This window comes from Carassius carassius, chromosome 48, assembly GCF_963082965.1.
Source record: "Carassius carassius chromosome 48, fCarCar2.1, whole genome shotgun sequence".
In the NCBI taxonomy this organism is placed as follows: domain Eukaryota; kingdom Metazoa; phylum Chordata; class Actinopteri; order Cypriniformes; family Cyprinidae; genus Carassius; species Carassius carassius.
The window spans coordinates 4550395-4576681 of NC_081802.1; the positions used below are offsets into that span (position 1 = coordinate 4550395).

Consider the following 26287-nt stretch of genomic DNA (forward strand, 5'->3'; position numbering starts at 1 on the left):
AGATGTCTTGCTGGGTTGGAGTGGGGTGCAAGTGTTTCAGCTTTAAAATATATATACATTGCTTTAATAAGATCTAAATTAGACTATGGGAGTATTGCGTATGGGTCAGCAGCAAAGACAACATTAGCTGAATTGGATATTGTGCAAGCGTGTGCCTTAAGAATATGTTTAGGGGCAATTAAAACTTCTCCAGTATGTGCACTTCAGGTGGAGGGAGGTGAAATGCCATTGTGGCTTCGACGGAAACAACTGACTGCAAACTATTGGATAAATCTTCGAGGGCATGAGGATAGTCATCCAACAAAAAAGGTATTACAAAAGTGTTGGGAAAAGGAGAGAAGAAAGAAAGAAAGTTTTGGCTGGACAGCTGATTTAATTGCAAAAGAAATGGAAGTGTATAATAAAAGATTTGCTAATACTGTGTTATGGCCTGTTAAGCCATTTTGGACATTGGAAATTCCGAAGGTTGATCTAGAGCTTTTAGTAATTAAAGGTTGTAACAGAAATATAGATATAATCAATGAATATTTTAAATATAAGAACAAGTATAAGGACAATACGGAGATTTATACAGATGGGTCAAAGGACCTACAAACAGATGCGACAGGGTCTGCGGTATACATCCCTAAATATGAGATAGGAATTAGCAAAAGAACATCTGACAGCATAAATGTTTATGCAGTTGAATTATGTGCTATACTTGTTGCATTAGAATGGATTGAACAATGCAGGGATATTAACATTCTAGTATGCAGTGACTCAGTATCAGCTCTTATGAGTATGAAGACTGGAAAAGCTAGTAGTCATCAAGAAATATTATATGAAATCTTGTGTTTAAATTCAAGGGTATGTAGACGAGGGAAAAATATAACATATATGTGGATACCAGCACATGTGGGCATACAGGGAAATGAGAAAGTTGATAAATTGGCAAAAAAGGCAACAAAAAAAGAACATGTTGACATGGAAATTAAATTGTCAAAATCAGAAGGGAAGAGTCTAGTGTGGAAAAAGATAATGGAAATATGGCAACATCAATGGGATCATGAAAGTAAAGGAAGACAACTATACATGATTCAAAATAAAGTAGGCAGTATAAGAGAGATGTCAAGTAGAAGGACAGAACAAGTGGTAATAACAAGACTTAGGATTGGGCATTGTAAGTTAAGTGGAACTCTTCATATGTTAGGAAAACATCCCACAGGCCAATGCGATGAATGCCAAGAGGAAGAAACAATTAGTCACATTTTTATGTCATGCAGGAAATTTATAAAAGAAAGACAAGAGTTGAAATATAGCTTACAAGAAATTGGTATAGGACAGTACAATTTAAAAAGTATATTAGGATGTGGAAAGAGTGAGCAAGGAAAGAAATATTTGTTTTATTTTTTAAAGAGGACTGGACTGGAAAAAAGAATATAATAAAAAAGTGACATGATAATAGACAACAGATGGCAGTAATGTAACATATTGGATACCAACTGCCTTAAAAACCCAAGGAAGAAGAAGAAGAAGAAGGTGGTGGTTTTTCTGCAGTTCTGGCGTGTGTCTGTTGTGCTCAACGTGCAGCCTCCGTACCCTTTCATAGGTATGTTTTATTTGTTAGTTTGGGTTGTTTGCATGAAGTTTCCAACTGCTCCTTGATGGTGAAATTCCATCTTTGTTATTTTCTTCTTTTAGGCTGATTATTTAAGAGGTTTATTCTCTGTCTGGGAAATGAGGCAGACAAACATTTATTGCTGCGGTACCTTCAATGGGCTGATGGCCGTGTTGGAATGCTGAATAACGGTAAACGCAGTATATACACTTTAAGACCGATCATTTATGAGTTTGATGCAATTAATATATAAATGTATTTGTTGTGGTAATCTGTTCTCTTGTTTCATAGTACCTTTTATCAATCATGTTTGGGGATTGAGAGCTGAGATTGGGTAACTGTGTTGCAGTTGTACTTTCGCTGAAGTAGGTTTTTTGTTGTTTTAAATTGTGGGCTGCATTGATGTGTATTAACATGCATGTCTCTTTATTGTTAAAGGGGCAGACCAGCCACTGTTTCTTGTATATTTTAGATTTGTATTGTGGCTTGTTATTGTTATTTGATATTGATTTTGATCTTAAATGTTATTTGTCATTTGTTTTGTTTTCTTTGGTACTGCTCTCCTCTTTTGTGTGTTCCAGTGGTCAGAGGCTTTGTACAGGGCCGGGCCTGCATCTACACTAGACCTCCTTCGGTGTGGGTGATTTGGGTGGTGTGACACTGCTGTGTGGTGTGTACTGGAAGTTGGCACTGAAATAGTGACTTAAAGGTTACTAATTTGCAGTGTATGCTGTGGGGTTTCTTCTGTCTTCTGTCTCTTACAGGTGGTAGGAGGTCCACAAGAGCAGGCCCGACCCTCTTGCAGTCTTAAGGAGAGCCAATTCCAACTTCTGTGAATATTATTAACATTTTTAAACATTTGATGGTTCTATTGTAACAATAAAATTGTTACCCTTTGTTACAACCTACATTTGTTGTCCATAATCCGTATTGTGACCCCTAGAGGGCTCCTCCTGCCTTAAATAAGGAGGTGGCGTAGTCCGCTTATATTTACTACACTACATTTTATTAGCTGAACCCTGTTTTTTTACGTGCCATTTATAGCAAGCCATATTACAGATGATATTACAGATGCTTTGTCGAAGCGAGTGTCGAACCGTGTGTGGTGAACCGAACGGTTTAATTTTTTCAGCGAACCGTGCCACCCCTATTACAGGGCCGGCCCGCGGTATAGGCAAATGCTAAGGGCGCCACTCATCCATAGGGGCGCCAGAATGAGTGAACGAGTGAATTATTTTTGTTTGTTTTTTTTACATATTTTTTTTTATAATAGGCTACTATTTAAAACCATTATTTCGAAATACTACCAAATAAAGCAAAAAAAAAAAAAAAAAAAAGTCCGGCTCTTCAATCTTCCCCCGCCCATCGAGTGCTTGAAGTGCGTCAGAAACAGAGCGCACGCACGTCGCACGATCAGTTGTTGATAATTTGTTGTGTAGCGTGCCCGACGCCGCATCCAATGTAGACAGCACTGCTTTTGTTAACACACAGCTCGTAGAAACGGGCCTGGCAGCTCGCGCCAGTTCTAGACACGGTGAAAGTTTCCTGATTGTGACGGAAGGCCGAATTTACATGACACATTATAAATGAGCATAGTCTGCGATAGATACAGTGCCAAAAAGAAGAGAAGAGGATAAAGACAGAGGTAAAGAGATGTAGTGAAAGAACAATTTATTGCATAGGAGTAAGATACTATAATTTTTTGGCAGTTATTTTTACCTTAAACTTAATGTTAGCAGTTGTTCTGAGTCCCCAGACTGTGATTTTGTACAATCATGTCAGTTTTAAGACGCAACATTACTATTTTTAATGTTTTTGAAAGAAGTTTCTTCTGCTCATCAAGCCTGCATTTATTTGATCAAAAATACAGAAAAAATGTAATGTGATTATATTACAATTTAAAATAATTTGTTTTCAATTTATTATACTTTAAATTATCATTTATTTCTGTGATGCAAAGCTGAATTTTCAGAATCATTACTCCATTCTTCAGTGTCACATGTGACATCTGGTCTATCACATGATCCTTTAGAAATCATTCTAATATGATTTATTATGAGTGTTGGAAACAGTTCTGCTGTAATGTGTGTGTGTGTGTGTGTGTGTATATATATATATATATGCTAAATCATGAACACAATGACAGGGTGAAATGGGCTGTGATGCATGGGGCGCCAGGTAAAATCTTGCCTAGGGCAGCAAATTGGTCAGGGCCGGCCCTGCCCTATTACCTCAATAATCAATCAATTACAGGCCTAAAACAATCATGCCTGAGCAGACGGATATTAGTACATCTCATCACACCGGCACCCGCGTCTAAATCAGTTGTATGGTCTGGTTTTCAGTCTAAAACAGTTGCGTCAAGTATAAATGTCTCGACTGTTTCAGGAGGTGCGCGCGCAGTCAGCGGAGACTCGCACCTCCCAACTCGCACCGGAGGCTTGCACCTTTTTTTCTCAGATTTTGAAAAATCATCGCGATCGACTTAAAATGCTTCCAAGATCGACTTGTCGACCGCGATCGACGGGTTGGTGACTCCAGATATAGATGAGCGACCAACTTATTTTGAGCAAGCATTGATTATGCGTGACACAGTCTCAATTTGTGGGACGCATGAATTGGGCTTCAAACGCTGTGCGCGCACGCGCTACGCGGGACGGGTGGTCACCCTAGTCTCTGGTCCACAACTTCTGTTCTGATTTCTGAGGCAGAATGTGCTATAGTGCAAGTTTCATTTACTGATGCAAGTACTGATGTACTAAAATGATGCTCAGCAATGTACGGTATGGCACCATAATAGTGCTGCTAATGGTTGTTGGGTTATAGATTTATATTTTACATATAGAAGGCATCATAATAGTGAATTGAGTATACTTTACATTTAATTGAAAACACTATTTGTGTTGTTTAAATTACAATATTTTAACATAGTTGCAAAAATACCTCTTTTAAAGAGCAGGTCATATGGGTTTTCGAAAAATATATATATATTTTTTTTTCATTTGTAATGTAGCGTCAATGCAAACAGTCTGAAAACTTGTTAATCAAAAAAGTGTCTCTCAAAAGAAAGAGTTGACTCTGAACCACCTTAAATATATTTTCGAATCACAATCCCCATGAAACATGAACACTCTGACCTGCCCACAAACACTTCCGATAGTTGGAGTGTTTACATCATGTTTTGTTTTGTTTCCTGCACGCTTTGTATACGGAAAGACCAATCACAACAGACTTAGCCAACTGACCAATCAGAGCACAGTAGGCTTATTGGAAGGGAGGCATTTACAGACCTTAAGCTCAGAATGAATCGTTTCGAAATCATTGAAAAATGATTCTAATATTAAATGTATATTCTAAAAAAAAATGACAATGACCTTAGATGCATTTCAACCTGTAGTAGGGGACTCCAATACAATATTAGGATACTTTAAAATGCCATATGACCTGCTCTTTAAAAAAAAGAGAAAGTGAAGTGACATTCAGCCAAGTATGGTGACCCATACTCAGAATTTGTGCTCTGCATTTAACCCATCCGAAGTGAACACACACACACACACACTGTGAGCACACACCCGGAGCAGTGGGCAGCCATTTATGCTGCGGCGCCCGGGGAGCAGTTGGGGGTTCAGTGCCTTGCTCAAGGTCACCTAAGTCGTGGTATTGAAGGTGGAGAGAGAACTGTACATGCACTCCCCCCAACCTCAATTCCTGCCGGCCCGGGACTCAAACTCACAACCTTTCAATTGGGAGTCTGACTCTCTAACCATTAGGCCACGACTTTCCCACGACATTTTTTCAAAAATGTTTCTATATTGTGGCTTCATAAACATAAGCATAAGAATCTGTTGGCATGTTTGGTTTGGTTTATTAGTCACAAATACTTTATACTCTCATTATACTGTATAAATATAGCTTCAAAGCTAAGCTAAAACAATTTTTTTTGCAGAAATTATGTACAAAAATCTCATATTTACAAATCAAAAACAAAAAAAGTAGCCTTTTATCTTTGTAAAGAGATATTTCTGTAAATGTGCCCTTATTTTTTTAATATCTGAAGACATGATTTGTTGTATATTAGTAAAGTTGTTTGCATTCACAGCAGATCACACTCGTCCCTCCAGAGAAGAACTTTTGGATTGATGATTACGATTTTCTGCGTCAATCTGAGATGTCTGAATGCATTTCTGCTCATATTCTTCCAAGATTTTCACCATGTCCTTGTGGCCGAACTGCATGGCATCATCCCGAGGAATATTTCCCCACCTGAATAAGAGTTATGAGGTTAGTTATCACCAACTGGATGAAGCTGAAGGTAATAGTATAAAGAAACAGGGCTCTGTACCGGTCTTTCACAAAAGGGTTGACTTTGCAGGACTGCATCAGAAATAGCACAACATCCATGTGACCTAAAACAGAGAAAGAACAGATGGCAAAATAAATTTATGATTAAACCAATCATGTTTGGGACTAAAATATTATTTTATTTTTACAGAAAACGATTTTACCCTCTGCAGCAGCTACATGAAGAGGTGTACGAGAGTCATAGTCCTTCAGATCCATATCCATGGATGAAAGAGCAAACCTGGAGAAAGAGGGTAGTAAGCAATCTATATTTCGGTAGCACTCAAAAATGTGGAGTAATAAAGACATAAATTGTATAAAATGACCTTCTCAGAGCTGAGACATCTCCACTGTGTGCTGCAAACATCAGATTCATCACGTACTTATTCTACAAGACCAAATAAAAATCATTGGTGAGTTCATTGCTGAGACTAAAAAATAGCTTAATGTAGGGTATTTTTCACAAGTTTTGGAGTTTAGTTGAACTGAAAGCTGTTTTTCAAATTTAAGATTTACCCTGTCATCATCAGACTGTCTGCGAGGGTCCTGCTTTTTCACAAAGTGCTTCAGATTGTCATAATTGTGAAAGTTGAACAAAGACACCAGTTCCTAATTATGGAAGGGTTACAAAATTAGTTATTTAAACTAAATGTATAATGTGGAATTAAAAAGAGAGTGATAAACTAACAGGACAATGCCTGAAACACCTGACAGAAGTGGATTCCACGGACACTGTTCCCAACTTTGTCCACAGGGGGCGACCAACACATGACACCCATCACATTTGGCACCACCAGAAGAACTGCACCAGACACACCGGATTTAGAAGGTAACCCAACCTGCCATGTATTGAGAAATAGCTATGATTTGTTACTCGGGATAATACCAATTATTTTGTTTCCGATATGACAACGATATTTTTCAAGGCAGTATCGTCAATACCGATACCGATACGACACTTCTGAACTTAACTTTTAAATTATGAAATTTATTAAATTATTAAATTACTAAGAGTAAAATGGGTAATGATTACTACTTAACTTTATATAAAATGCATTTAACATTTAATACGCCCTTAATTGTAACTTACGAGGGTATATTTTTGTTTACACATGGTTCAGATATGTTTTTTGTTTACAGATGATTCGAAACTATGTAGGCTACAATATCAATATGTTTATTTTGAAATGACTCGAATATGTATGTTTCTTTTCTGTCCTCTGATAAGCATTGTTCAGGACTGCCGTTCCCAAAAGCTTTAATGCTTTCTTATGATACTTTTGGGAAATGCAGCCTTGTTTGAATGCGCTGTCAGAAGTGAGTGAACGCTCTCTGTCATGGATTGATTCTGTCTTGCAACATTTGCGGGTGTTCAGATGAGCAGAAAAATCGTTCTACACAATTATTTGCTAACATAGCTTATTCATCGAATTCAATGCATTATTTTTTTGTTAAATAAAATCACTGGTAAATAAAACACACCTTAGTATCAATATGTTTTGTCTGAGTATCGATACTTTTGATACTTGCATCATTATCAATACATTGATATTTCGGATCGATACGCCCATCCCTATTTATTACTACAACAAGTTTAAGTATGACAAAATTAACTACAATGTAATACAAGAAGCTAGCATAAAAGTCCTTAATATTATACTGATTAAAGGTTTTTGAAGCTCTCCAGTATATAGCATATATGTATTACCTCAACAGACTGCACAATTAAATTTGTTTCAATTAGTAAGGATTTTAATAACTTATCTTAAATAAGCACTTTTTAAATAAAAATTATTTTAAATGTAAGTTCACTAGATTCAAAGCATTAGAATTCAAACTCTGACGACATATAAAGACAGACAGTTTGTAGAGACAATATTTATTCTCACATGGAAAGCGAACTCTCCAGAGAAGTCGTACATCCCGCAGGAGTGCATGAGACTCAGCGTGTTTCGTACGGCTTCTGTGCTCAGAACTCTCTGTCCTGTGATTGGACAGATGCCTCCGTTAGCCAGTGTAGCGGCCATTATGCTGCCAGATTCACATGTGACTTCTATGGCGCACAACTATGAGGGACAGAAAGGAAATTCTGATGGAGCGTTCAATTTAGCGTTCGATTTAGCAATGGAAAAAATTTTCAACTGGGCCTACCTGGAAATAAAAGTCCAGTGCATCCATCATATCCGCCCCCTCAGGAAAACACTGTAAAGAAGGACATCATGGTTGCATTTGCAGACAATCGACAATATCTTGCTAGTTTGCTAAAGATGCTAAAGAACAAACCTTCTTCTCTTTTAGGTAGTATCCTATTGCGTAGTTTCGGTCTCCTGTTTCCTTCTCAGACTGAAACCTGGTGAAATGAAAATAGGTCAATAACAATAGCACTGGGTGAAAAACAAGTGTAAGTTGAGCAATGAAAGACATACGTTGCGTTGCTGAAGCCCACATACTCCCTGCCCGTCATTTTCTTCACAAACTCCATCACCTGTGAAAGAAATCCAAACAGTCCTTAGCTAACAGTCAAGATTTTGGAATCACATTTGGTCCATTTTTGGGATAACGGCATTTTTGGGATAACGGTATATATATATATATATATATATATATATATATATATATATATATATATATATATATATATATATATACACAAAAAGGCATATATTTTCAAGGAATGAAGACTCTTTCTAATACAAAGATACTCTGTGACTTTTATAATATAGCTGAAAAGCTGTATGCACTACATTTTGAATTATTTTTTTTAATGGCAACATCCAACAGGTTATTACTTACATAGTCAAACTTCTCGGCCTTGTTGGCACCTGGCTGTAGAGAACAACAACAGGAGAATTTACCAACCAAATAATTTTGTGTATTCTAGCTTGTACTGAAGAACTCTGGGAACCTCGTAAACATAAGTCATATACACCTAATGTAAAGGTCATTTTTAATAGGCTGGATTAATTCCAGACCATAAATACTCCTGCTCATAGCTTCACAAGGTCAGTATGCTACTCGTGTAACAGATGCACTGGGTCTGTCCACACAGAGCTGCATTCTGGGTCAAAGGTTTGTTAGATCAAATGAATTCTTGGCCCAGTCTGCATGTCAGTACATTGGCATATATCAGTATTTGTTTGGGAGTCGAGCAGAGTTGATTATCGGAAAACAAGTAAATATTAACGCAAACCTATTTGACACCAAACTCAAATTCACCAGAAAATATTTGTATAGAATTTCCCATTTATATAAAAATTTGTCGACCTTGATAAGCGAACTGATGACAATAGCTCCAGCGTTGACCATAGGATTGTGGGGTTTATCTAAGAACAGAAAAGCAGCATCAGCTTATCGAATTATTTAAATTAAATACAACTATTATTACTTTTTTAAAATTATTATAGAATAATACATTTATTTAGATTTTTTTTTTTTTTATGAGATTATTCTCAGGACAGAAAAGTTCTGTCTAGCAAAAACATAAAATATTCTACACGTAATGATAATCTATATCCACATTTTCCCACCTTCTTCATCCAGGGAGAGTTTATTGAATTTGAATCCACTTGGCTCCTTCCCCACGTAGTGGTGCACGCGCTCTGTGCCGTGTTCGTGTACTGCGATGGCATATTCCAGCGGCTTCACGCATGACTGCAAGCAGAACGGCATCTTTGTGTCTCCAACTGAGTGTCTGAATTCCAAGATGTGATTTAAAAACCACCCCTGCATATTTTAGAAAAGTTGGGGTCAGATTGATCTATTTACCTTTGTCCATCCACTGTGCAGAGAGAGACACCCCAAAGATCAGGACTAAACTTGGTCAGATGGGGAATGTATTTTGCAACCTAAAAAAAATTCTATGTGAGTCCAACTTCACAACTGAGTAATGAAAATGGATTTAAAATACAGTTTCTACCTGTCCATCCTGCTGGAGTTTCGATGTGTCGTAAATATGATTGATAATGCCCACAAATGCTTCAAATTCTGGAATGATAAACTTCCGTCTGAAAGCGAGACTCAGCAGGACTATGTTGCCACCCACACACCTGTTTTGATTATCGCAATTAGTAAACAACCAAATATTTCTCATATACAGGAATTTTGCAAATCTACATCGCCTGGATACTCACTTTCGGAACAGCTCAAGGTCCATCATGACTTCACCGGCTGACTCCCGGACAGCTTCGCGAATCTTTTCCATGCAGTCCCGTAATCTGGGGTCAGAGGTCAGTAGGCCAGTGCTTTTCACTGCCTGTAAGATGGCGAGAATAATGTTCTGTCTTTTCACAACCGTTCAGTTTACTTTGTGTAATGCCATTGTGCAATGCACTTGTTGTGCAAGCATTATTTAAAAACGAATGTATATAAATGTAAACTAAACAAGACTATAAATATACTAACTGTTTAATATTTTATCTAATAAAAAGTAAAAAAAATTAATTATACTATACTGATTATTGACTTTACCTATAAATGATTACATAAATGTTGACACAAAACAGTTCCACAAAGTCTAGGTAAATGTTTGTGTGTGTTTTGGCCCAGACTTCTCATGACCAGATTTCGGAACAAACGTGTATGGGGGGTTAATAGTAACTGAGCCTATAACATGCAACTGAGTAAATGTAGCTGCTCCCAACTGTTGCCCATATACACATATATATATATATATATATACTTGGAAAACTGCTAGTGCAAAGATTTTTAAATCTAGTTCAATCTTTATTGGATATGATTTTGTATGTGTTTGTCAATTAATAAACTCACAGCAATGAAATGAGACACGGGAACTTTCTCTGCTCCTTCAGTTATAGTGTAGAAAAGCATGTCCTCTAGTCCACAAAACAGACTGGTCACGTGTCTGCTTTAATAAAATACAATTACACACAGGCTGCTAACACCAAACATATTGTATTTCAGTTAGTTAATTTTATAGTGCATTACTATTTTTATATGCTATTTCATTTATGACTTTAGGTCCATTAGCAAGAAACACACAATACAAACCAAAACAATACACATTAAATAAGACAGTTATACCAATACTTTGTCATAGAGGACTGATATCCCACAAGAGTAAGCCTATGATTTGACAACAACATTATTTTATTATTATGTGAATCATCCAGCCGACAACTTAATTTATAGGCCTAAGTTCAATCAAATTTCTCATTAATACAGGGAATAATTATACTCTAGCCTTACTGTATAAATCACTTGAACTCCTCGATCTATTATTTATCGCTCTATCCATTTATTGTAGAAGTGACTCACTGTTTTGATGTAGGTTGATCGGCGAGAAATTCTTGACTCGAGTGAATCCGCGAAGATAAACTGAACGTCCTCCTCGCCACATTGTGACACGCTGAGCCGCTTTTTGCGATGTCTTTGGCAAGTAAACCAATGACTCCGACATTAGTCAGTCGCAGGGTCCTGAAAGAGATCATTTTACAGTATCTCGTATGACAAAATCCGGTTTAAAGCGTTAAAAGGAGATATTCAAACTATTCCTTGTCGCAAATAACGGTCTCGAGAGTTGCGCGCGGCCGGTTTGTTTTGAGGCGCGTGAACAGGTGCGCGTGGAATTCATCAACACTGACGTCGCCGGAAAGTTCACTGCCAGATTACTGGATAACTTTCACTAATAAAACATCGGACAATTCATGTCATGATGTTTAAGACAGCACGTTTTGAGACGTTTATAAGCTTAAATTTATGTCCTCGACTATTGTTTCATTCAAACGATCGTTTGAGGTAAAAAAGTGAAGCTGCAAGTGTCTGTTAAAGATCTCTTCATCTGGAAAGCATCTGCTGTGTAGGCTACAAACATCTAATAGACGTCTTTAAGATGTCAGTTTTACATATAAATAATAATGAACATCTTAAAGTCATTTTTTAAATGTCTATTTATTACAGATGAGCAAACACTGTTAAAAAAATATTATATACACATATATATGTCTTGCAGATGCAAATGCATAAGTTTAATAGACGTGTATCCGAGATGTACATGCTATCAGGGTTTACATCATTTACATCATATAAGTCTATAGGAAGTTTCCTAGATGTCTTTAAGATGTCAGCATTTGTTTAATAAATCTTTCACCATGGTACAAAGTGTTAATGAATAACTCTTGTTTACTAGACTTCTGGATATCATTATGCAATGGCAGAACCATTTTTGGTTCCTCAAAGAACCTTTGACTTGACGAATTCTTAAAAGAACCATAGTGTGAAGATCAATAGGCTAATATAAAGAAAATCTTTCTATAAGAACCTTTTGCGTACTCAAAGGTTTCAGTTGATGTTAATGGTTCTTCATAGAACCATCAATGCTAATAACTCACCAAAAGCTGGAAGACCATGACCTTTAGAGTACAGTATTGAAAAACAACAATAAAAGATGGTTTTATGCAAGTTATGAGATTGATGCACGGTTGTCAGTGCATAGAAAATATTCTTATAACATTTATTGAATTATGTTTATACAGTTGAATGAATTTAATTAGCAGTGACATACAGATATAATACCAAAGGTCCCTCTAGCAACACATCTACATTAGATGACCAATGGGCACAAACTGGTGATGGACTTTCAAGGCACATTTTAATTACGTTGCATAATAGTTCATAAATATACAAAATTACTAATAGTGTCTAGTTACCAGATAACTTTACATCATAAATACTACAGTATTAAATTTACAGACACATAGTGTTTGTAAACTCTAGTTACTTTGTAAGACCCCAAAATAAACCGTCATCCAGTGTATCGTAAAAGGAAAGTGAAAGGTTAAGATTTAAGGAAATCGGTCCTACACTCACGTCCAAATCTAGACACTTTTTGCTGGCTTTGGCAACACCAGCTTCAGGGCGATATCTACAATGCAAGCGGGCATATAAGACAAGGGAATCCACAAAAGCTTGGCATCCCAGCCTGCGCTGTAGCGTGTTCTCGGGTGGACGGCCAGCAGGGCGTGTTCCATGCAGTTGGTCACTTTACTGAGGTCGGAGTCGCAAATGGTGTTCATAATCAGCCTCTGGATCTTGATATCTGGAGAGACAAAGAGTGTCTAAATGGACTATACTCTTATAAATAAATGTATTTTATTAGCATTGATGATTCTGAGAAGAACCTTTAACATCCATTGAAACTTTTCAGTGGGCAAAAGGTTCTTACAGTCGAAAGAATTTATTTAGATTATTAAATGATCTTCACTCTATGGTTCTTTTAAGAATTCTTCCACTGAAAGTTTCTTTAGGGAACCAAAAATGGTTCTGCCATTGCATAATGGAATGTTTATAGGCTAGTTGAGACTATATGTTTGGAGAAATGGAGAAAAGTAGTTGTTGGCATAAATAACATACATTTATCCAAGTATTTGTCTCCATAACTCTCCTTCACTTGAGGGGTCAGTTGGTTCCAGAGGCGATGAAGTTCCCTTTCGATGGGCTCCAGACTGGTCACCTGGGTCTTGAAGAAACCAGGTTCGATGATGCACACATTGACCCCAAAATTCTGGATGTCCCTCCTGAAATTGAATGCAAAATCAAAACGTTTTCTTTAAAGACTAAAGCTATGGTTTCAAAGGTCAAAATGATATTAAAGCCACATAAAAACATTGTATTCATTGACGTGTGGTACCTGAGACAATCGGAGAAGCTCTCCACTGCAAACTTTGAGATGCAATACCCTCCGCCGTTAGCGGCTACTCTTCCCAACACTGAGGCCACGTTCACCACTCGTCCACGGGCCTTTTTGACAAGAGGAAAGAAGTTCATGGTCATCTCGATAACACCAGTCATGTTGACTTTGAGCGTGCTTTCGAAGTCTTCGATTTTCATCCATTCAGATGGGCCCATGGGAAGGGAGTGTCCGGCGTTGTTCACAAGACCCCATAGTCCTGGGAAATTGGAAGCAAATATGTCACGCTTGTATCTAAAACTTATTTTAAAGTCTCACCTGAAACGCATACCTTTATCTCCAACTTCTTTTTTGGTCCATTCCAAAGCCTTCTGAATGCTGGCTGTGCTGGTCACGTCCAAAATGCAGGTCTTCAGGAAAGGTCCCGTCGCCCTCTTCAGATCATCTGCACCCTTTTCCGTGAGACACCCGGCTAGGACACGGAAACCACGTTTGTCCAGGCGTTTGCACAGTAGGTGTCCGAACCCAGAGTCGCAACCTGTTACAAAAACGTGTTTCTCCGAGACCTTGGTGATCTCCAGGTTGTCCCGGTAGAACCACACCAGAACCCACAGCAGCACGAACGCACCCAAGGCGTATGTGCATGTACAGCTATTACTGTAAGCACAAAATGCATACAAAATTGACATATTTATGAGTTTTGTTGGTATGTAGTTATGTAGCTTGTTTTGATAGTATTTTAGTTAGACGCTTTCTTACCTCAAGTACTCGTACATCGCTTCTGCCTCCTGAGTGATTCTGCAAAGATGTTTTGTAAACAATTGCTTTTTGGTAGAATGCCAATGAATAAAAGAAAGAAAAAAACAACAATGCAGGTGTAATTATGAAGCGTCACAGTGCATTTCCTTAAATCACCACACGGGGCAACATAGTCTAACTCCAGTTTAAAAAGGTATTGTGAATTTATATAAAACTTTTTTAAAGATTCAAATAAAATGATATAATATGTTTTTTACGGGCTTATTGGACTTTATTGATCCATGTTCACAGCTTTTCTTTGGTTTTAGATTATGTATTCACAGGGGGCTAACATGCGTAACGTTATCGTTTTTCAGAGCACATGAGAAATCTTGGCTAAAATCTAAGGCTCTTAAAAAACAAAGGGCGTAAAGATTTCAACAATGCAATAAAATTGAGAATCCAGCACCACAGAAACACTATAAGCTTCTCAAAGCTCAAAACCTATTAGCTACAGGGACTTATTAGCAAAGAGAAAGGTTGAAGATTCATCTCGGTTACCACATAACGAATTGGACAAAACCAACCATTTAAGCTCCTAAGCACATTATGCTTTGAGGAATGTATGATAATTAATTATCAAACAAACATGCTTTTATCAAAAAATTATGCTTTCCGATAATAAATGCATAAAAGTTGTACACACAATATTTTACAATTAACTTAAAAAAATAACATCCAAAAAATAAGAAAAATAAAAAATATAAAAATAAGTTACTAAACTGAAAACCCTTATCAACATACATTAAAGAAATTGCCTTATTTGTAAGGCAAATAATGAATATAAAACCAACTAATACTCTTTTTAATCTCTTTAAGCATACACATTTAAAAAAAATGTTAATCCACCTTGAAATAATAAAAAATTCTGCTATCAGTTAAAGTAGTCAGTTATTAGACTTACTGTTTTCCCTTCTTGGCTCTGGAGCTGGAGGTCCTGAGTGCGTTTGGTGAGTGATCTGAAGTGGGTCTGCGTCTCAGATTTATCCCTAAAGCTGATCCTCTCAGAGAGGGCCGCAATTTCTAATCTCTAATCTCACTGTATTGACGTTTGGGCATTTTTGTGTGCTTGTGTAAGCGTCATCCACAAATAGCTGGGTTGGGAGGAACTTTTAAGGAGAATCATGCCAATTCACTTTATTTTTAGGTTGATTGAATTAGTTTTTGGGAGGTTGATAGGAAACTTTAAGCAATGACAGGAGCGTCCGTCCAGTGATGAGACATTAATGTGACACTTTTTTCTACAGCAGTTTTAAACCATTTCTATTTTTGTTCAAATGGTCATATGTGAAGACTATGGAATATTTGTACGTGTGAAATAATAATAATGTAAATTAGAATATACAATTAAATCGAATAATATTACACAATATAGAAACTTATTTTCATTGAAATTTATACAAATAATTTATCATATGGATCTAGAAGATAAGTTTTTCATGTTTTTATGATTCATGTTCATTTTTATTAAATTTTCATTTCAATTTTATTGTAGTACATCAAGTTGAACTAAATAAAAATCTGTAAACTAGCTGAAAAAAAGTTATAATTTAGTTTTTATTTCAGCTTTTATTTCAAATAAGGATTGTTTTTTTTTTTTACGTTTGTTAAACCCGTTTCAATTTTATGGTTTTAGTTTGATAACTCTGAGCTGTGTGTGTGTGTGTGTGTGTACATATATATATATATATATATATATATCCCATATGAGTTCAAAATTGTATATGCTTAAAATTCATGATAAAAATGACAAATTAAGAACTATCAAGCTAAAAATCTTATGCAATCCCTTAGGGCAACTATGTAGAATCTGGACTTAAAACAACCACATTCTGTTCTTTCTTTTCGTTGTCTTAGTTTAACGCTTTACTCTTTCTCCTTATGTTAATCCTGAGGCTGAAAGACCTTGTTGTAAATGTGGATTATGTAGCGTCACAGTGTGTGCACGGCTTAACATGGGTTAAGTAAAAATTAACAAACCGTGAAATCCCACAAAAACGTATCAAATCTATTTTAGCTGACTGTTACGTCTATAAAAGCTTAAAAGGAGCAGGGAAAATGTGTAATTCTGCCACTATACATTCATTACTGAGGCTGAATGGAAAACACATTAAACGCTGGTCAAAACAAAAGTTTGTATAAAGTCAGAAGCAGGGCAGCGGATCTGTGCAAGGGAACTTTTGGGGGTAAAATGTGATATAAAAAGTTCCAACTTAGCCGTTTTAGCACAATAGATATTTTTTATTAGGCAAGCATATTAATATTATGTAAAATAAAAATGAAACAAATTAGAAATAAACAGCTGTTCCGGCAATGCTTTACAGTAATAAACCAGACACGAATGTCTTAAATAACAGTGTCCGAGATTCACCAGCATCTGGAGGAAAAGCCTCAGCGTTTCTGTCCATGTGCTCATGAAGACGTGGGCTGAACCGGGCCTTTGTGCACATATTCCAGAGCTGTCGTGACTGTCCGCATGTCCATCTCAATACTTCGTGCCCAGTTCTCCACATCGCCGATTTCCTGTAAAGGAATAATCTGCCATTAAATCTGCACAGTTCACCGAATGCAACACTTAATTTGCCATCGTTTCAATCCTGCATTAATCAGTATTTAAAAAAAGCTTGTGTACTTTTAAGGCCTGGTTGAAGTTCTCCACCATGTTGATCCACTGAGCCGTCTGCTTGGCAAACTGACTGGCCTGAACCTGCAGCGTCTTCACCTCGTTGTCAAGCTTGCGCTGGTTGACGTACGCCTGCGCCACCCTGAACAGAGACACATATACTCTACAATGTCTTAAAGGAACAGTTCACCCAAAAATACTAATATTTTCTCGGGCTATTCAAGAAGTTTGTTTCTTCTTGGGAACAGATTTGGAGAAATTTAGCATTACGTCACTCGATCCTCTGCAGTGAATGGGTGCCGTCGGAATGAGAGTCCAAACAGCTGATAAAAGCATCACAGTGATCCACAGCACTCCAGTCCATCAATGAATGTCTTCTGAAATGAAAAAGCTGCACGTTTGTAAGAAACAAATCCAAAACTTCAATCCATTGTTTCTGGCCAAAATATGAGTCCATAATTCATAATAACATTTCCTCCAGTGAAGAAGTCCATCTCCTGTTGTCCTCTTACATAAAAATTCAACAACACATTCTTTTAGGGCCATTTTGGCTTGTAAACAGTGCTTGATCCGTGCATATTTCTCTCCTGATTCAGACCAGATGACTTTTTCATTGGAGAAAGCAATATTATGGCATGTTTAATTTAAAAGTGACAGTTTACATAAAAAATTGGTTAATGATGGATTTGTTTCTTACAAACATGCAACTTTTCACTTTACAAGACATTAACTGATGGACTCGATTTCTTGTGGATTATTGTGATGTTTTTATCAGCTGTTTGGACTCTCATTCTGACGGCACCAATTCACTGCAGAGGATCCACTGGTGATGTAATGCTACATTTCTCCAAATCTGTTCTGATAAAGAAAGAAACTCATCTACATCTTGGATGGCCTGAAGGTGAGTACATTTTCAGCAAAGTTTTCAGTTTTTGTTGAAATATTCAGTTTCCATTCCAGCGCTCTTTGCATTAATTTGTCTGTTGCGTGAACAATGTTCTGTTGCATCCAACCATGCAACTCTTAAGCTGCTTTGGCAGAGTTTCATCATAACGTCCACACAAAGACTGGGCTTATGACCCAAGAGATCACATGAACTGAACATATAATCCTGCATACCGTTACAAACATCACACACGAGTCCGACTCACCCTACATTGAGATGGTCCACCAGAGCTTCTGTTAAACTTGTAGCAGCTGCTATGGCCTCTCGCCTTCGTCTTTCTGTAACACAGAGAAGCATTTCTTCAAGAAAAAGCAATGATTTCATTGCACTTGAGTTGTACAGATTAATTCACTTTATTTTGAAGTTGATTGAATTGGTTTTGGAGATATGTGTGTGTGTGTGTGTGTGTGTGTGTGTGTGTGTGTGTGTAAACCATTATTCAATATTTGCTTATAATAATTTATTCGTTTTTTTTATTATTCTTAACGTTAACAAGCAGTGTTAGTGACTAAATGAAACAGGAAATTACTGAAACCTGAATTTGCGACTCGAAGGAAAATTTAATTTCATCATTTATAGCAATGTCAAAACTCCATCTTTTCTTAAATACATTTAACACACAAATATTAAGATGCGTCTTTATCTTTGCATTTGAATGATATCAAAGGGCCTGTCGATAGAGAGCTACAGAAACACATACCCTGCGACTCTTTCCTTTCGTTTTGCTTCGCTTGATGTTCTTTTAATAATCGGGAGAGCATTTTGGCTATTTATTATAATCGAAAATATAAGATGTTCATCTGATAAAATCAGTTTTCTCTAAACGTTTTGGCAATCGCTGGATTCACATGACAGCTCGAAAATATACGGAGAGGGCGGAGGGACAAAACGTATGAGCGTATTTTAAAACTATATTTCAAAATAAACGTTTCGTTAAACTATTACAAAAATATCACAAACCGTCAACAAATGCATGGCTGTCTTCGACTGCACTTGACTGAATGATAAAAAAAATGTGTACTAAGTTGAAATTCTTTTATTTTATTTTATTTTTTAATAAATGCCTTTTCGTAGGTACAAAAGCATTTTCTAAAGACTGTTAAACGTGTTTATTTTTTTATCTGATAATTTTTAATAAGTTTTGTGTGTTTATTGTGTTTTTTAAAAGTGACCGTTATTTTGAATGCTGACTGACGCCGCCTTTTGCGTGAGCAATTTAAACTTCAACTCCCATAATCCTTCACTCACACCTCAACATCAACCAGATGAAACTACAGCTGGAGCTGCTGCGGCGATTCGCGTGAAATGGCACAAAAGAGGCGCAGAGATGCCGCTTTGGTTCGGCGGAAAACATTAATGTAAAACCCTTGACATGAGTGAAACCGTCCGGAGCGACAGATGAGCTTCACGTGCCGTGAGTTTATCCAGCTAACGCGGGTCTGAGGAGAGGATGTGGCCTTTAGCTGTCAAGCTTAAGTAGTAGAAGCCCGTCAGCTGTTAGTATTTCCCTGAGAGTGAATGATGAAGCTGCATCTAAAGACATCAGTGACAGGATGAATCTGAAGAAGTCTCGGAGCCTCAATGGATTTGGAAAACAAGGTGGGTTTAATTGAAGAGTTCATTAAATACACGATGAGAGATTTACTGCTTCACTTTAACGTTACCGGTCGATAAGTGAATGCTATAAATATTACAGCTCTTAAAGCTCTTAAAATGTAGAGTTTGATGGATAATTTATGAGTTTGAAATAAGTTTTTTTTATTGTTATCTTTACTATATATAAATAGATATAGCATAAAAAGCTATACGAATACTTGTTAAGATATAAATAGATTAATATTTACAAAATTATATATATATTTAAATATATGTGAATATATAAATTATGTATACACACACACACACACGAAGCATATATATTTGTTTACCTTCAGTATTTTACAGTAAAGCTCCTTACAGTTATTACACACACACATATATATATAATTTACTGTATACACACATGTATAATTTATATATCTATATATTTATATAGATTTAGATTATATATACATATAATACTGAAAATATCTAGCTAGCTATAAAGAAACATATTGTGTGTGTTTCATGTGTAATTTATATCTTTATATTTATATATAAATACAATTTAGTTATACAGATAGATATGTGGGGATTTTAGAAATGAATCAATGTATATAAATAAATAAAAATAATGCTTTTAAATTAATATCTTTCTGTATGGATAGATAAATGTAAAAAAAAAAAGACAGTTGTTGCATTAATATAAAAAGCACATTTTGTTTGTGTGTGTGTGTATATGTCTGTGTGTATATGTGTATATATATGTATATATATAGGTGTGGGGATAATTTATTTCTGCCTCATAATCCTTTGATTATGTCTGTGGCAGAGTCCTTATTCTCACATTTAAAGGTGTAATGCTCATTATTTCATATCTTAAGCACTATTCAGAACACTTTTGAAGAATGTATCGTGCATGAGATATCTGCACTCATTATGTACAGTAAAACTGTTACAGTGCTAACACAAACTGATGTTTTGCACGTGACTGTGTTTTGTGTGCCAGAGAAAAATAGTTCCCTTTCAAAACCAAACCAAGTCTTTTAAAAGCGCCGTCCCTCTGGGAACAGCTGTTTAGACAAAAACACTTGCGCAAATGAAAGGGAAAGATCTTGGTCAACTTAGTCAACATTTCCAGCGAACTGTTCTGCTGAAGTGCAGTTAGCATCAGTGCCAGCGTGACCGTGTTCAGGTGCTGACCGCGGTCATCATGTTGGCAGATGCTGAGTCCAGACGGAAGAGGAAGACGGCGGAGATCACGCAGGCCCTGAACACGACGCCCGTGGATGTGGCCGCTCTGAGACGCATGGCCATCAGTGAAGGAGGACTGCTGAGCGACGAGATCCGCCGGCTGGTGTGGCCCAGACTGCTCAACGTGTCTGTAGAAAACATCCCTGAACAGCTGGGTGAGAAGCACATTCTGAGATTCTGAGAACAAAACATGCCGTTTCATCCAACAACAATAATCTCTTTTTCATTCTCTCACCCTGGAATATGCTAAATATTATTCAACTATAAATAATAATCTAGTTTATTATATCTTAATAAATGATTTTATTATTTATTAACACTTAAAATATTTATACGCAATATTTATACATGTAATTTAATTAAATGTGCTTCAATCTATATTAAATATAATTAACATTTTTAAATATTTATACATATTTAATGTTCCAGATAATCTAGCATAATTCATTCATTCTGTTGATTCACTCATTGTATTGAAAATACATTATTATTAATTATGAAATTTAAATATAATTTGTATTTACATTTTAAAATAATTATAGGTCTTTTAATGTCCAAGATAATTAAGCACCGTTACCATAACCAAAATTCCTATTATCATCACTGTAATGTGAAAAAAATACATTATTATTTAATTATTAATGTTAGGTAAACACTGTTGGCCTGGATGCACTGTGAGTTGTCTGCTAAATTCATAAACTTAATTTAATTTAATATTTTTTTATTTAATTTAATTTAAATATTACTAAATAAAATATGCATATACCATAGTTTAATTAGCATTATTTACATTTTAAAATATTACTACAGCTTTTATTTATGTAAAGTGCAATTACCTTCAACAAAAAAATATTTTTCAATAATTGTAATGTGAAAAAAAAATATTATCCATTGTTATTATTAATTATTAAATATACATATAATTTGATACGTATAAATTAATTATAATATTTACATTTAAAAAATGAATGCACATCTTTTATTTAGACATTTCTTGTATATGCCTTAATTTATGCTGATAAAGGGAATGAATGAAATCCATGGAAATTCACTTCATGAAAGCCATGTGCTGTAGATGTGAATCCAGTGTTTATTTCCAGAGCCGGTCGATCGAGACAATAACAAGGACTTCAACCAAGTGCTTCTAGATGTTCAGAGATCCCTGAGACGCTTCCCTCCAGGTGAGCAGAACGGCCCCCCGCTACTCCTTCAGGACCCTCAGCTGCTCTTGGTTCATGTCTAAGCTGCTCTCTGTTTGTTTGCGGGGTTTAATGAATGCAGGGATGCCAGACGAGCAGCGGGAAGGCCTTCAGGAAGAGCTGATCGATATTATTCTGCGGGTGCTGGTGAAAAACCCACAGCTGCACTATTATCAGGGTTACCATGACATCGTGGTGACCTTCCTGCTGGTGCTGGGGGAACGACTGGCCACTGCCCTGGTGGAGAAACTCTCCACTCACCACCTCAGGTGGGCCAACAGCAGGAAACACACACGGCAAGAACCGCTTCAGGACACTTCACCAAAACACAGACACAGGATGTATTTATTAATCACTTCATTTTTGCAGATTTTTATTCATTCTGAAATGTTGTTCAACTTAATAAAGCGCTATTCTCGTCAGTACAAATTAGCATTTGAATTTTATTCAGTATTGTTTACATTTTAAAATGTTTATAAATTAATTTTTTTTGAAGATCATTACTGTAATGTGATAAATATATATAATAATTATTATTACATTTAATGTGCATATAATATATTAAATATAATTTAATTCATTTCATTATTTCAATTTTTTTTTCATTTTTTTTCAAAATAAAAAAAATCCCATCAACTGTAAAAAAAAATATTATTATTATTATTATGTTGTTATTATTGTTAAATATTAATATTATTACATTATCTTTACATTTTAATATATTTATGCATACATTCATTACTGTAATCATAAGTACAACAATAAATGATAATCCTAACTATAAAAATAATGGTCAATGTAATCATAACAATATCTGTACCGATAATTATAACAATTATATTAGTAACTATAACTGTAATCATATGTATAACAATAAATGATAATGCTAACTATAATAATAATGATAAATTTAATCATAATATCTGTAACGATAACTAAAATGAAATGACGTAATTAGATTGATAACTGTAATCATAACAATATCTGTACCGATAATTATAACAATTATAACAGTAACTAACTGTAATCATATGTATAACAATTAATGATAATGCTAACTATAATAATAATGATAAATTTAATCATAATATCTGTAACGATAACTATAATGAAATGACGTAATTAGGTCGATAACTGTAATCATAACAATATCTTTACCGATAATTATAACAATAACAATTATAACAGTAACTATAACTGTAATCATATGTATAACAATTAATGATAATGCTAACTATAATAATAATGATAAATGTAATCATACTAAACTAAAATGATAGTGACGGTAATTAATGTGCATAGAATATATTAAATATAATTTAATTAGTTTCATTATTTCAATACATTTCATCAACTGTAAAAAAAACATTATTATGTTAATATTAAAAAGTATTATAATTAAATTCTATTTACATTTTAAAATATTTATACATAGCTTATGTATATATTTCTCATATGGGCATTTATTCTGAAAATAAATGGATTTTATAATTTTTTTCAGTTACTGTATTAAAAAAAAAAAAACATCTTGAAATGATTTTTTGTTTTAATATCTAGTAGAAATGTATATTATAGGGACTTTATGGACCCCACTATGGACAACACCAAACACATCCTGAACTACCTGATGCCCATAATCAAGCGGGTCAACCCTGAAGTGTACGACTGGATGCAGCAGTGAGTAGACGCCCATTTTCTGTGAGTTCATGTGTTTGGTTTGTTAGTCTGTGCTGAAGCTCAGTGGTTTGATTCATTTTTTCTTCATAATTACATAAAATTAAAAGCATCTCCTGAAAGAATGATGACAAACCATCTTTATTGACTTGTATAATTTGAGATAAGAGTCTTTATATTGTCTGCAGAGCCGAGGTCGGCACCATTTTCGCTCTCAGCTGGCTCATAACCTGGTTTGGACACGTACTGTCAGATTTCCGGCATGTGGTTCGGTTGTACGACTTCTTCCTGGCCTGCCATCCCCTCATGCCCATCTACTTTGCTGCTGTGGTACGTTTCCAGTTGTTGTCCTCGAAACCATCGTCTGAATCTTTGAGTCTCTGATGTTCAGCTTTTTATTTAGAGCTGAATCGGGCTGTTGTTCAGTCGGAATAAATAACTGACACATTCTGTCATGTCCACACTATTTGTCTTTTGAACAGTAAAGTACTGTGTTCTCCATAAACTTTTTGATGTTTGACAAATGTAGGTGAGGGACTAAATTGTAAACACAAATTAAACATTTTTACAGTACAGTTACATAATAGTAGTATTGTTTTTAACCCTTTTATACTACCATAAAGAATGTTAAGATTTTCACATTAAATACACACAGATAAAGAAAATCCACATGTATGTTTTACATTGTCCATACACGGCTGTAAGATAAGTAGAAAGCCAAACACACAAGCGCAGTCTGACTCAATCTCAGTGCAAGAGTGGTTTTCTCTTTGCAGATCGTGTTGCATCGAGAGGACGAGGTGTTGGACTGTGAGTGTGACATGGCCATGATGCACCATCTCCTGTCCCGTATCCCAGAGGACCTGCCGTACGAGACCCTGATCAGCCGCGCAGGAGACCTGTTCGTTCAGTTCCCTCCATCCGAGCTGGCCAGAGAGCGCAGTCAACTGTAAGTCTACCTTCCAGAAATGTATTTCTCTCGCAACTAACATGTCCCACCAAACACTGTTTATTTGTTTTTGGTCCAGGACGGCTGTCTCCACCTATAAAGACTTGGAGTTGGCGTCGACGCACCAGCGTCCGGACACAGTGCTTCGACGGAGACGAAAAGAGCAGCAGAAGCACCAGCAGCGCACCCTGGAGGCCCAGCGAGGGAGCGTGGCAGTCGTCCGGCCCACGGCACGCCGCTTCATGCGGCTGGCGGTCATGGGATTGACCGTGGCGTTAGGGGCTGCCGCTTTAGCCGTGGTAAACTCTGCCCTGGAATGGGCTCCTAAACTAGACTTACTCTTCCCGTGAAGGAGCCAAAAAACAGCACAGAGGACTGAAGATTGGTTACTTTGTAACCAAGTATTTATACTGGTTAGACTAATACACAATACATGTGTTCATAGTTATTATAATTAAACAAGCCTTTTCCCATTGAATGAGGTGCTGAGTCTGAAATATTCAGTAAAGCAGAGCGATCACAAGAAAATGTTTCCTGGATCTAGTGAGGACAAGCAACACAATCCTGGGGTTGGATTGGATGTACAGTGGCTCTATGTATACTCCACGTCTCATACATGAAACACAATCTGAGCAAGTTTTTGTGTAAATGGATTTTTCACCAATGGATCGTCTGCAGTGAATGGGTGCCGTCAGAATGAGAGTCCAAACAGCTGATAAAAACATCACAATAATCCACACGTAATCCAGTCCATCAGTGAATATCTTCTGAAGTGAAAAATCGTCTCGTTTAAAAGAAAGAAATCTATCATTTAAGAGATTTTTAAACTTTAAAATACATGTTCTCTATCCATAAAATTGCTTTCTCAGGTGTAAAGATAGTCTCGTCTGAATCAGGAGCATAATATGGAAAAACCTCTCTAAACATATATATGGTTAGATTTTGATGTTAGCAGGAGACGCAACGGGTTAAAAGTAAAAATCCTAGTGGATTATTGTGATGTTTTTATCAGCTGTTTGGACTCTCATTCTGACGGCACCCATTCACTGCAGAGGATCACTGGTGATGTAATGCTACATTTCTCCAAATCTGTTCTGATGAAGAAACAAACTCTTCAACCTCTCGAATAGCCTGAGGGTGAGTTAAATATCAGCAAATTTCTATTTTGGTTGGAACTATTTCTTTAAAAATTTATTTTTTTTATATAAATTGTCACATTGAATTCATATCAACCATTTAGTAACGATAATTTAAGAGTTTTTGTTTTGAAATGTACCTATAAAAGAAGTATATTGTTTGTAAAACAAAGTTTTCGTTTTGAAAAAATTATCAAATTTAAGTGAATGTGACAATTTACATAAGAATGCCTTGACATCACGTTCATAATGATACAAAATAAAGTAAACTGTTGTATTAAATTGACTGCAACAATTCAAGAATGATGTACATAACGACAGTCATTCATGTGCATTTCTCATAATACGTTTTTTACTAAATTGAATATAACAATTTATTAACAATAGTTAGAATTTTTGCTTTGAAATTAAAATGTAATGTAAACAGTTTACATAAGAATGTTTTATAAACTACATAAAATCATTAAAGGAGTCTTTGTTTTAAAATTCAAGCTCAAAAAACATTTAATGTTTGAAAAAAAATGTGCGTCTATGAAGGTTGTCAAGT

General features: G+C 35.9%; 4 protein-coding genes across 7 annotated transcripts; 1 reads left to right on the plus strand and 3 right to left on the minus strand.

The window, feature by feature from the left end:
* Positions 1-5442: 5442 nt before the first annotated feature.
* On the minus strand, positions 5443-11534 carry LOC132131662 (glutaminase liver isoform, mitochondrial-like). 3 transcript variants are annotated; one of them, XM_059543727.1, is made up of 18 exons: positions 11213-11534; positions 10706-10802; positions 10069-10190; positions 9855-9984; positions 9704-9783; positions 9466-9629; positions 9203-9261; positions 8732-8764; positions 8365-8423; positions 8222-8288; positions 8090-8140; positions 7828-8004; positions 6646-6777; positions 6455-6547; positions 6265-6326; positions 6103-6179; positions 5940-6003; positions 5443-5860 (listed from the first exon to the last, which is right to left on the minus strand). In XM_059543727.1, exons 1-18 carry the CDS (start codon positions 11383-11385, stop codon positions 5701-5703), a joined length of 1800 nt encoding a protein of 599 aa, XP_059399710.1. In that variant the 5' UTR covers positions 11386-11534; the 3' UTR covers positions 5443-5700. The 3 variants fall into 3 exon arrangements, with proteins under 3 accessions (XP_059399710.1, XP_059399711.1, XP_059399712.1); XM_059543728.1 differs by having other exon boundaries at positions 10706-10799; positions 11213-11533; XM_059543729.1 differs by lacking the exons at positions 10069-10190; positions 10706-10802; positions 11213-11534 and having other exon boundaries at positions 9466-9589; positions 9855-9915.
* Positions 11535-12375: 841 nt separating this feature from the next.
* LOC132131757 (retinol dehydrogenase 7-like) lies at positions 12376-15737 on the minus strand. Of its 2 annotated transcripts, none has more exons than XM_059543852.1 (6): positions 15286-15737; positions 14343-14381; positions 13915-14240; positions 13584-13842; positions 13307-13470; positions 12376-12992 (listed from the first exon to the last, which is right to left on the minus strand). In XM_059543852.1, exons 2-6 carry the CDS (start codon positions 14357-14359, stop codon positions 12772-12774), a joined length of 987 nt encoding a protein of 328 aa, XP_059399835.1. In that variant the 5' UTR covers positions 14360-14381; positions 15286-15737; the 3' UTR covers positions 12376-12771. The 2 variants fall into 2 exon arrangements, with proteins under 2 accessions (XP_059399835.1, XP_059399836.1); XM_059543853.1 differs by having other exon boundaries at positions 14343-14407.
* A 932-nt stretch (positions 15738-16669) lies between these two features.
* LOC132131930 (biogenesis of lysosome-related organelles complex 1 subunit 1-like) lies at positions 16670-18840 on the minus strand. Its single transcript, XM_059544109.1, has 4 exons — positions 18651-18840; positions 18156-18228; positions 17014-17146; positions 16670-16904 (listed from the first exon to the last, which is right to left on the minus strand). Exons 1-4 carry the CDS (start codon positions 18709-18711, stop codon positions 16794-16796), a joined length of 378 nt encoding a protein of 125 aa, XP_059400092.1. The 5' UTR covers positions 18712-18840; the 3' UTR covers positions 16670-16793.
* A 286-nt stretch (positions 18841-19126) lies between these two features.
* Positions 19127-26022, plus strand: LOC132131929 (TBC1 domain family member 20-like). Its single transcript, XM_059544108.1, has 8 exons — positions 19127-19549; positions 20752-20937; positions 21883-21963; positions 22064-22250; positions 23557-23658; positions 23844-23985; positions 24432-24604; positions 24684-26022. Exons 1-8 carry the CDS (start codon positions 19504-19506, stop codon positions 24952-24954), a joined length of 1188 nt encoding a protein of 395 aa, XP_059400091.1. The 5' UTR covers positions 19127-19503; the 3' UTR covers positions 24955-26022.
* The last annotated feature ends 265 nt before the right edge of the window (positions 26023-26287 follow it).

Coding starts and splice junctions, on each gene's coding strand:
- LOC132131662 (XM_059543727.1), bottom strand. CDS start 11,385: ATGATCTCTTTCAGGACCCTGCGACTGACTAATGTCGGAGTCATTGGT. Junction 9,784..9,854: donor AACTCCAGCAGGATGGACAG/GTAGAAACTGTA, acceptor AATTTTTTTTAG/GTTGCAAAATACATTCCCCA. Junction 6,327..6,454: donor GACAGTCTGATGATGACAGG/GTAAATCTTAAA, acceptor TTGGTCTTGTAG/AATAAGTACGTGATGAATCT.
- LOC132131757 (XM_059543852.1), bottom strand. Junction 13,843..13,914: donor AAAAGAAGTTGGAGATAAAG/GTATGCGTTTCA, acceptor CCAATTTCCCAG/GACTATGGGGTCTTGTGAAC. Junction 13,471..13,583: donor AGCTTCTCCGATTGTCTCAG/GTACCACACGTC, acceptor ATTCAATTTCAG/GAGGGACATCCAGAATTTTG.
- LOC132131930 (XM_059544109.1), bottom strand. CDS start 18,711: ATGCTCTCCCGATTATTAAAAGAACATCAAGCGAAGCAAAACGAAAGG. Junction 18,229..18,650: donor CGAAAGGAAAGAGTCGCAGG/GTATGTGTTTCT, acceptor TCTGTGTTACAG/AAAGACGAAGGCGAGAGGCC. Junction 17,147..18,155: donor GTGGACCATCTCAATGTAGG/GTGAGTCGGACT, acceptor GTCTCTGTTCAG/GGTGGCGCAGGCGTACGTCA.
- LOC132131929 (XM_059544108.1), top strand. CDS start 19,504: ATGAATCTGAAGAAGTCTCGGAGCCTCAATGGATTTGGAAAACAAG. Junction 19,550..20,751: donor CAATGGATTTGGAAAACAAG/GTGGGTTTAATT, acceptor TCATGTTGGCAG/ATGCTGAGTCCAGACGGAAG. Junction 23,659..23,843: donor GTGTACGACTGGATGCAGCA/GTGAGTAGACGC, acceptor TATTGTCTGCAG/AGCCGAGGTCGGCACCATTT.